This window comes from Gavialis gangeticus, unplaced genomic scaffold (genome assembly GCF_001723915.1).
Source record: "Gavialis gangeticus isolate Ggan-Ray unplaced genomic scaffold, GavGan_comp1, whole genome shotgun sequence".
Lineage (NCBI taxonomy): Eukaryota > Metazoa > Chordata > Crocodylia > Gavialidae > Gavialis > Gavialis gangeticus.
Window position 1 is genome coordinate 64,404,438 of NW_017729032.1, and position 11,396 is coordinate 64,415,833.

At 45.8% G+C, this 11,396-nt stretch overlaps 1 protein-coding gene across 4 annotated transcripts in view; it reads right to left on the reverse strand.

The window, feature by feature from the left end:
- Positions 1-11,396, reverse strand: part of FNDC3A (fibronectin type III domain containing 3A) — a 300,433-nt gene that overhangs the window by 169,844 nt on the left and 119,193 nt on the right. For all 4 annotated transcript variants that reach the window (XM_019524325.1, XM_019524327.1, XM_019524326.1 and 1 more), the window contains one exon: positions 5,281-5,356. In XM_019524325.1, coding sequence (XP_019379870.1) covers positions 5,281-5,356 — 76 coding nt within the window. The remainder of the gene's footprint in view (positions 1-5,280; positions 5,357-11,396) is intronic.

Consider the following 11,396-nt stretch of genomic DNA (forward strand, 5'->3'; position numbering starts at 1 on the left):
ATCCGCCCACACCGCCCCGATACATTCAGGGCTGCTCCCTGCATTGCTGCACTGCCCTCCCCCTGGGCAAAGGCAGGAAGCAGCAGTTGAAGGAGAGGGGGGGCTAGGAGTGGTAAGAGTGGTGGGTGATGGGGGGGCGCTGCATATTCATGTGGCCTGTGGGCCACCCGTTGGACAGCCCTGGTTTAGGGGAAAGCACCTGCAGGTAGGCTAGGGGAGATTATGACACTGGTTCGGGGGGCTAGGCAGCTAGACTGCCCAAGGAGGATATCTGACACAGAGACTGTATTGGGGGGTCTGCTTGAGAGCTAGTAACAGTGACCATTTGCTACCTGAACTCAGAGCCTAAAGTGATGTAGAGGATTTAGCAGCTGTATCTAAGCACAACAGAGAAGAGTCTATCCAGAAAGCAGGAGAGGCCAAACTGTGAGAGCTGACAAGGATGATAATCACTGTTACGGTTGTGACATGTTGTAGACATATTTATACAAGTAAGGTGTTAAATTGTCATCCACCTGAAAAAATATTATCTCTATTTTAAAGTTACACCTTGTATAAAAAGTATTTGTTCATTTTTTGACCAAGTCAACAAATAATTTAAAGTTACAATACAAAAATGTGAGTTGTTACAATGATTTGCTTAGTACCTTGTACTGAAAGAATAAAAACTTATTCTTATGTTCATTATGCTTTATTCACTTTTACCTCAATAACAGGATATTCTATCTTTCCCTCAAGTACTGTGAAATAATTTCTACCCTGGTATGTTTCAAATAAACTCCACAAAACTGTCAGTTTCAAGGTTGACTGATTTGTGGCTCAAAAGGGAAGCAAAAAATACAGTGCAACAAACATGGATTTCTGAAGAGGTTCACATTTTCCTTAAGGTCTTCTAAGAATCCTCAATATACTTCTGATTATACAACTATTCTGGCACACTGTACTACAATTTCAAAACATTCAACAGAACCACAGGCTTTTTTAGTAGATGGGGAAAAATGATTAATTTACATTAGTTAAAATCTTCTTTAGTAATCCAGAGAGTTTCAGTTAGGATATAATTTCACCCCAGCCAGCAGATGAAGCCAGAATAGCTAAGATTTTTAATAGCACATAAAAGCTTTGTTAACCCCCAGAATTCAACTGTAGTTTTAAAAGCATTACTAACAAAATAGAAGTTTAGCTATAATTACAAAACTAAAGTTAGTCTTAACAAAGGTATTTTGCAAATTATTCCATGGAAGGGGTGGTCTGGATTTGCATAAAAGATCTTAAAGCAGAGAAATTAACAGCTAAGTGCAGTCTCTCCTTCTCTCCTCCATATGTAAGAGTCCATGTACTTGTGATGTCTCAGAGTGGTATAAAGAATCTAACTTTTAGGACTGGGTTAGTACTGTACAGTTGACCTGCAAAACCTGTATCCAATTACATATATATAACATGCAATAGGCAAACCAAGTTCTTGGTGAAGATGTGTGTAGTCCCTTACCTAGTAATTTCCAGGCTGGGTATTTCAGGCTGTTCATGGGAAACAGGTCATCTTAATCATCAGTGACTGCTGAAACAGTTACCATTTCTCCAAGACAACAATATTCTTTGTAGAGAACTGAAGAGTGATTTTGAAGCAGTTTCCCTTGGTCCACTGATTCAATCTCAAAGAACTTTTTCATTATTCAAGAATATTTAGTGATGAACAACAGTATCTAAGGCCCGGGTCCAAAAAAGGGAGTTGGGCCTGACGGTACTGAGTATGACAGCAATTAAAAATTAAAAGGTGCTGGCTCTAGAAGTGGGATTCACAAGCCCAAGTTGGGAGCCTAAATTCCTTGTATTTTATAAGTGAGAAATAAATACTTTGGATTGAGTTAATCACCACTAAGAATACTGAAGACAGGGAACTATCCAAAAAGCCACTCCTCCATTTCACAGACTGAAATTCTTACCTAAACCTAGGCACCTAAATCATCACTTTGTATATGACTGGTTCACTTTGCTACTGGTATAACATTGTGCAGTTGTTCCCAGATACTTTGGACCAACAGGCTACTGTCAATTTTCAAAATTTCTTATGGACCCCCATGTACCGTGATCAAACTTTTAACTGAAAACATTGTGAAAAAGTTTCTTCAGGGAAAAGGAGAAATTTAGCCCTAGGCTGAGTCCAGCAAAAGAGTTGTGTGTTATTCACACCCTCAGAGTAGGGTCTAAGTGCTCACAAGCCCTGTTTTGGCCTTCTGCACAGGGCTAAATTTTATTCTCAGTCAAATGCCCAGCAGGTTTGAAATATCAGGCCATTATGGTTTTATGATGGTCCTTGGCCCATTTCTATAAGGTACTTATAGAATCACAGAATCATAATAAATTAGGGTTGAAAGGGACCTTGGGAGGTCATCTAGCCCAACCCCCCAGCTCAAAGCAGGATCATCCCAGCCGAGGCTTTACTGAGCCAGGTCTTAAAAATCTCCTGTGATGGAGATTCCGCAACCTCACAGGGTAGCTTATTCTAGTGCTTTACTCCCCTCCTAGTGAGAAAGTTTTTCCTAATATCTAACCTAAACTTCCCTTGGTGCAACCTGTGACTATTTCTCCTTGTTCTGTTATTTGCCATCACTGAGAACCATCTAGCTTCATTCCCTTTGTAGCCACCTTCAGGTAGTTGAAGGCAGTTATTAAATCCCCCCTCCGTCTTCTTTTCTCCAGACTAAATAAGCCTAGTTCCCTCAGTCTCTCCTCCTTAAGCCATGTGCCTCAGCCCCCTAACCATTTTTGCTGCCCTCCAGTAGACTCTCTCCAATTTGTCTACATCTGTTCTGAAGTGTGGGGTGCAAAACAGGACAAAATACTCCAGATGTGTTCTCAGTGCTGAATAATCATCTTCCCTCAATCTGCTAACAGTGCTCCTACTAATGCAACCCAGTATGCTGTTAGACTTCTTCACAAGGGCACGTAACAACTCCTCTTAAATTCCTTTAGTTTACTAATTCCGTACTAGACTGAAAAGCCTGAAATGTTTCTGTTGGAGCTGACACTCCTCGGCAATAGCTGTCCTATGGTTAAGCTCTTCTATGGTTAGCTGTCCCTTTTCTCATCTCCTGTGGCCAATCACCTCTTTTACTTTTTCCACCAGATTGTTTTTTTGAACTTTTCTCCTCTGTCCCTAGTCCTGCTTCCTTGTACTATCTCTCAGTTCTGTCTCTTTAACATTTAACATGGCCTTGAGGACCACAGTTTTTCAACTGCTGATCCAGGAAGTACAGTTGTAGGACTTCAGCCCGAAGGACTTAAGCCTATACCTTCCACATCTCAGGAGACTGCTCTAACCATGAGGCTACAGGTAAAATTAGGATGGAGGCCCCCCACCCTGCCTGTTGAAGTTGGCCCATTGGGCAAACAAAAGTGCAAAAATCATGGGACCAGGACAGCAAGCAAGAGGGAGCATGACTATAATCCTGTGGTAAGAGGTGCTCACCTCAGATGTGACAGGAGCCTTGGGTTCTGGCCCCAAAACTGTTTATCAATTTTTTGTTAAAGACTGTGCATGCTGCTGATAATCACACTGTATTGTAGGCTCCCATGTGGCACTTAACTGAAGATAAAAGACTAAAGGTAGAGAGTACCAGTAAGTTTCTTGATGCTGCTGTCTGAACATCATGGGCCTGGGCCAGAGGAAATATAAATGAGACTGCCCTACAGTTGCAGACCCTGTGGCAAGTTTTCCCCTGCCACCCAGCCTAATTTTTCCTCCCCTAAATTTCATTCCATGACTTCTGCTGTAATTATCTTATTATTCTTACTGTTGGGCCTGTTCTAATCCCCTTAACTATGGAAAACACTTTCCCCCACCTTCATCTATACATAATTCAAGTATCTGTAGATTTTATAAATTTATGCAAACATAATTCAAAAGTATTAATGTGAATTTAAAAAAATTGTGGCAAACAAAATCAAATATTTGTCTACATTGCAGCGTACCGTATATGATCAATGTTATGCTTGAGGAAGAACTTAAACTAAGGAATATGGCGTGGACATCACAATGCTTGGTATAGGAAGTCAGAATCTGACAGATACTTAAACTACTGAGAATCAGATTTTGTTTCTCTAATTTACTGTTTCCCAAACTTGAACACACTACTATGAAAGCTTGAGACTAGGTCATTTGTAAAGACAATGTTCCTTATATGATAATAGTTGTGCTTGAATGGTAAAGAGAAAATACTAAGAACATATACAAATTGTAGACTAATATCTCTTTGGTACCAACTTTTATAGCAGTACAATACTATACTTGCATTGAAAAATACAGAGAGATCAGGATGACAGGTGCCATTTTAATACCAGAAATGCAGATACTTTAAGAAATGTATGCCTATACAGTCATAGCCTATTGTGACCCGTGGTTCTGCTGGGAATGGGAAACTTTTAACTTTTTGTAGTCTCTCCAAATGGAATGGACAGTTCTTATTTATTTACTAACAAATTGCCTGTCAGGAATGACAGGGGGTCAGGCGAGGACGGAGCACCGCTACCCACAACCCCATGCCATCGCCTCCTAGGAGCAGAGGGGGGGGGAAGCTTGCCCCACTATTTCCTCCATCCCCCTCAGCCAGCACACTGTGCTGCCGCCGCCTCCAGGAAGCAGGACCCGGACAGGGGGTGCCCCCCGCTCTGTCCCCACCATCATGGTGGCGGCTCCACTGCGCCTGTCTGGAACGCTCTTGGAGCACTCTGGCTGGTTGTTTCAGTCAGCATTGTGATTGGCTGCAAGACACCTGATCAGAGTGCAAATAAAGCATTACAGACAGACAGACAGACAGACAAAGGCTTTTATCATATTAGAATTCAAAGATCATTTTCTTCATCATTAAAAATCCTTAAGATTAATATTTTACCTGCAAATAATGATCAGACTGGTTTCTAGATAGTAAATAACTTAAAGCTGATTTATATCTTTAATTTCTAATGTTAGTTTTGCATGTAATAAGGAAAACCAAAATTGTTGCTATGGCATTTTCTCATTTGTACTGTGGACTTTAACAATTTTTTCTGCAGAATAGTTTCACAAAAGAGGAAAAAAAATCAGACTCGTTATGATAGTGAAATTTAAAAAGAGCCATATGCGAATATCAAGAGCAATCTTCTGCTCATAAGCCATTTCCTTTCTACAATTCTTTCTCCATTTTCTACCATCAGAAAGTTACACCCTGAAACAACAACTTGCCTTTTGTTTATTCAGAAATTAAATCAGAAAATAGCAAGATAAAATATGACTTGCTTTACCTGTAATGCACTGAAACTGTCCATCTTCTCTTCTTATTGTAAATGCTTCCCCTGGATTAACTTGCACCAGAATAACCTTGAAAATAAAAAGTTGTTCAAATGGTTATAGTGGAATATGTTGCATAACCTAGTGCACCTGACAGGCCAGCTTCCTTCTTAATGCATAGATTCTTTTCCACTTCTTACTGCTTGCTGTCTTCTTCCCAGACAGAAAGGAGCTAAAGTTAACATATATGTACACATGTGACTTAATTATAGATGCTTCCTGCAAGCAGGGATCCTAGTTTTCTCTGATAAAGAAAAATCCCCAATTTTTGGATATAAAAAAGTAACCCAAAACATGTACAGACACACACACAAACACACACATGTGGTGTTTTGTTTTTATATATATACTAGAAAAATGCCCATCATGAATGAAGGGTGGGGGAGAGCTGGGGATAGAAACGCATGTCCAGCCCCATGACCTCCGCCTGCTACTCTGGGTCCAGCCCTGCTTTCCCCCGTCCTGTCATCGCTTTGGGTCCTGCCCTGCTCTCTCCCCCTCTGCCACTTTGGTTCCTGCCCCACTTCCTGCTCCCCTGCTGCCATTACAGGTACTGCCCTGCACCCCCCTCCTCCCACTGCCTCTCCGGGTCATGCCCCGGTCCTACTTCTGCTCTGGGTCATGCCCTGCTCCATCCCCCATTACTGCCACTCCGTGCACGGGGGTGTGTGTGATGGCAGTGCAGGGGGTAGTGCTTGGCTGCAGCCTGGGGAGCGGCCATGGTGCAGGGAGCGCTCGCCAGCTGCATGTCAGAGTATATGGGGGGGTGTGGCGCAGAGCCTCGGGGCATGGTGCGGGGAATGGCCACAGTGGGGGAAGCAACTGCCGGCTGCAGCTGTGTGGCAAGGGCAGTGGCCCCAGGGTGTGGCGCAGGGTGCGTGGAGGGGGTGGCGCGTGGCCAGAGGGCATGTTGTGGGGAGTGCTCGCTAGCTGCATGGTGTGGGGAGTGGCCCAGGGTGGTATGGTGCATAACCACAGGGAGTGGTGTGGGGAGTGGCCATGGCGCGGGGAATGCCTGCTGGCTGCGGCCACCTGGTGTGGTGCAGGGCTTGCAGAGGGGTGTGGCACAGGGAGCACCCACTGGCTGTGCCTGCATGGTGTGGGGAGCAGCTCTGGTGTGTGGCAGAGTGGGGGGCAAGGAGCACAGCTGTGTGAGGCGGTGCCGTGTGTCCACCGGGCGTGGTGCAGTGAGAACTTGTTGGCTGCCTGGCATGGGGCACAGCCCTGGAGTGTTGTACAGGGTGTGTGGGGTGGGGTGGTGTGCAACTGTGGTGAGTGGTGCAAGGAGCAGTCATAGTGCAGGGAATGCCCACCAGCTGCCCCCATGTGGCGCAGGCAGTGGCCCTGGTGTGTGGCATGGGGCGTGCGGGGAAACGTGGTATGGGGCATAGTGAGGGGAAGGCCTGATGGCTGCACCCGCGTGGCATGGGGAGCAGCCCCAGGGTATGATGCAGGGCACATGGGGACATGGCAAGTGGCATGGGGAACAGCCATGGTATAGGGGCGCAGGGAATGCCTGCCGGCCATGTAGCACAGGCAGTGGCCCCCCAGGCGTCTGGCTTGGGGTCTATGGGGCAGAGTGTGGGGGATGCTGTGGGGAATGCACTGGCTCTGCATACATGGTGTGGGGAGTGGCCCCAGCATGTGATGCAGAGCGTGCAGGGAGGAGTGGTGCACAGCTGCATGGGGTGGTGCTCGGCCACAGGGTGTGGGGTGTGCAGCGGGCCCTGGCTGCATGGATGGCGTGATGCATAGATGCAGTGCGAGGAGTTGTCAGGGCAGGGACAGCACATGCTAGCTGCGGCCGCATAGGGTGGGGCATGACCCCGCAGTGTGGTGCATGGCGTGCAGGGTTGTGGCGCGTGAAGGGGAGTGGGCAGGGTGGCGTGCCCTGCCCTGTGGCCACATCCTGCTCCACAGCCGCATACTGCAGTGGCTGCCTACCCATGCCCCCCCACATCCTGTGCGGCACCCTACTGTCACGTGCCACGTCCCCACACCTCACGGCTGCAGCTGCCCAATACTTCCCGCACAGGAGGGTGTGGACTGTGGGAGGGGGGAGTGTGTGTGGGGAGCGCAGCCACTGTGTGTTGCAGCCGGTAGGCGCTACCCATGCGGTCATGTACCATGCCCCCCTCCCCTGCGTGCCCTGTGTGGCCACAGCTGGCAGGCACTCCCTGTGGAGGAGGGTGTGGCTTCTGGCCATGAAAGGGTGGCAGGCCGTGCAGGGGGTGCAGCCCACTCTGTGGTCATGTGCTGCAGCTGGCAGGTGCTACCTGTGCCTGCTCCCCACATGACACCCTATGGCTGCCTTGTTATGCCCCATGGCCGCAGTTGGTGGGCACTCCTGTGCAGTGCTGCCACAGGGTGCCACAGGCTCGCTCCACCCTGCGGCCCTGTGCTGCAGTGGCGGGCACTGCCTGTGCTCCCTGTACCCACTCCCCATGTGGCTCCCTGCGGCCACGTGCCATGCCTCCCCTGCGTGCCACATGCCATGCTTATCCTCATGGCTGCAAGCCATGCCCCCACCCCGCATAGCGACATGGCCCTCCCCACGCCCCGGGTGTCTCCCTGCACCACTTCCTATAGAGTGGAGCACAGCCTGGCCCCGACCACCTCTGCCTGTATGTCTGTCTGTCCGTAGGCTCTGGGTGGCACATGCACAGTTGGCCTGGAGCACTATGGACAGATAGACACACAGCCAGAAGTGCCACTTGTCTCTTTTGCAATAGTGCACTGAAAGGGGGATAGTTTGTGCTTGCTCTTGGATTTTTCTCAGTGCTCAGAAGGTATAGAGAGGCTCAAGGCGGGATAAGTGGAATATATATTAGTGGTGTTTCATTTTAATCACAGGAAAATGTGGATATTTTTGGTTACTTTTTTATATCTGTAAATTGTTTTGGTTTTTTTTCCATCAGAGAAAACCAGGATCTCTGTTTATAGGACAATTTGAAAAAAACAAAGGTTAAAGAAATAGCTGGGTGAAGCAGTAATTGTATAATATGCTTTCTAGACTGCTGGTACAATTTAAAGAACCACTTTTCCATGTTAAAATAGTCCAACAATAACTATGATCTTTAACTTAGACGTTAATCAAAATATTATGCTAAGATTCATAAAAACATCTGCAATTCCTAATATCTGAATATTAATCATAACTGCTTGGCAAACAGTTTTCAGCACAAGGGAAATATTGTGCAATTTCCTTTTTTCACAGTACAAGCATGTTTGTACTTTTATTAATAGATAAAACATTATAAATAATGACAGAGTCAAAACACCAGATGTACAGTACCAAACAATATATGTATACTTTTAATTATGGAAACCTGTTTACGCATCCTAATGTTACAGAGTCAACTTGCTTTTCTATCAGTTGTACATGGCTTGATAACTGAAACAAAGAGAAAACTGTACCAAAAACAGAAACTTGTAACTTCTTCAGCCTTTTGTATTGTAATTATAAGTGTACCTTCTTGTGATGTAAACAGTTTCATAATTAGTGTACTAAAAGAAGCTAAATAAGATTCAAAACAGAAAAAGGAACAGAATAAGTGTATTCCACAATTTTGTCCTTTGGCAAAATCCTTGGTTTTGTCTAGTTCTGACATCTCTGTGCACCCAGTACAACATGTTTTAATGTATACAAATTATTAATGCCATGCATATTAAAATTTAAACTCCTAAGGAGTAAAACTTAAACATTTGTGATTTTTTTTTACTTTTATGGTGTAACAGAGGGCAGGAAATTAAAGAAACAAATTAAAAATGCTCCCCATCTGTTAATTTTAGTAATATTAAATATTAATATTAAACCTTGATATGCCACTTTGCTGGAAAACACCCCAGAGGACCAAAAACTAGAGAAGTATTTCAGTCAGTTTTCTGTCAAAGCAGTAGTATTATGATATAGGCAAAGCCCTTACCTTCCAACTTCTTACTCGACAGTTAAGTTAGAACTACACAGGTGGTTAATGCATCACTCTCCACTAATGAGTGCCTACTCTACCTTCTGCCTGACCTCATGCTAACTGGTTCAAAGATGTATGTTTTTTTGTTTTTTTTAAACTTACAGCCTTCTGCTGTAAGTTAATAGTAAGATATTAACAAAAACACATTTGATTTTAAAAGTCTGACTGAAATCGGTTCATAATTGATAAGGTTTTGCTCTCTTGGTACTTATATCATAAACCTACCAGTTTTTTAGTGGCATACAGTATTCTGGACCAGACAAAATAGAAATCGAGGCCTTGTCTCTCTCAAATAGTTTTTTTCTTGTCTTTTTATAAAATCAAAGTAATAATTCCTTCCACCTCTATCTATTCCCCTCACTTGAAGCAAACACACACCCATGCAGGCTACCTTTTTTGTATCTTGAAATAGGAAAAAGGAAGAAGAAACTAAAAGACATTTTCCATGTCCCTGGGTTTACTTTACAAATGAATCATAGATCACATTTTTCATAGAACACATTTTTATCCAGATTCAAATGATAACTAATAAGAACAGCTGAAAATGGAGAGTTTTAAAATTTGGGTTCCTTGCTTTAGTTCTTATATATGATATAAACACTAAAGCAGGGGTAGGCAAAATGCAGCCTGTGGGCCAGATGTAGCCCACCAGGCAATTTGATCTGGTCTGCAGGGCCCCTAAAAAATTAATATTTATCTGCCCCGGCTGCCTGTCATGTGGCCCTTGATGGCTTGCTGAAACTCAGTAAGCAGGCCTGCACCCAAAATAATTGCCTGCCCCTGCACTAAAGGAAGAAATTAGACTAAGGAATATGGAGGCCCTAGGTTTTTTTAAATCCTCCCTTTCATTGTCGTATGTTGTACAACTCTGTTACTGTTCAGAGAAACAACTTGGCTTTTAAAAGCTGTTGACACATAACACACCATCATCTCTTGATAAAAATTCAAATCTCTGATTTTACAGTGAACTCCACTCTAAACAATGTTTCTTGGCTAAGTACAGACATTCAAAAAGCCCGAGTCTAAATTGATTCAATCTTTGCAGGTTAAAATCGAACCTGTGTAGATTGAACCAATTTGCAAGTGAATAGACATTTACTTTTGATTCTAGAAATGCAGCCACATGCCAGGAGCTGGGTGCCAGGAGCAAACTGGGCACACAGCTCCCATGGCCCCAGCCCAAGCTGCAGCTGACTGGGAAGGGCCCTGCCCCTAAGACCCAGCCCTGTCATCTGCCCCCCTCGGCTAGGGCTGGGGTTCGGGCTGGAGGGCTGAGCCAAGGTAAGCAGCGGCAGTAGCGGGGCTGGGAGGAGAGGCTATGAGGGCTAAGCAGCAGTGGTGTTTGGGGGAACTGTGGGGCTATGGCTACCTCAAAATTCACCTTAGTCCCTGTAGCCACCCCTCCCAGCCCTGCCTCCACCTGCTCCACACAGGTTGCATCAGTTCTGCCTGCCCTACTTCTGCCCACAGTGCAGCAGCCCCCTTTCAGCACCCCCCCCCCAAGAAATGGCTTGCACTCCCTGGCCAGATGCCAGCTGGCATGGCCCCATAAGGCAAAGGGGGCAGGAGGGGGTTTATTCCCTCCTCCCTCCCCTGTCCCAGCAGGGGACCCCAGTCAAGGTCTACCTAGCTGAGGCACAGCAGTCCCTGTCAGGGGGTGCTCAGCCTGTGCCCGGGCAAGCATCAGAGATGGTGGCTGAGGCTGGCAGACCCCAGCTGTGGTCCCTTGGAGGAAGCAGTCAGTAAGACTAACTGCACCTTGTCGTGCATCTACAGATGCATCACAAGCAGGTCCAGGGAGGTGATTCTTCCCCTCTATGTGGCATTGGTCAGGACACAGTTGGAGTACTGCGTCCAGTTCTGCACTTTAAGAGTGATGTGGCTAGCACTGAGAGGGTTCAGAGAAGGGCCACTAGCATGGTCAAGAGGCAACAAGGCAGGCCCTGTGAAGACAGGCTAAAGGGCCTGAACCTATTCAGCCTCCACAAGAGAAGGCCGAAAGGGGATCTGGTGGCCGTTTACAAAGTCACCGGGGGGGGGGGGGGGCGGGGGAAGTTGGGGGGGCGCTTCTTCCCCTGGCCACCCCCCATGTTTATTAG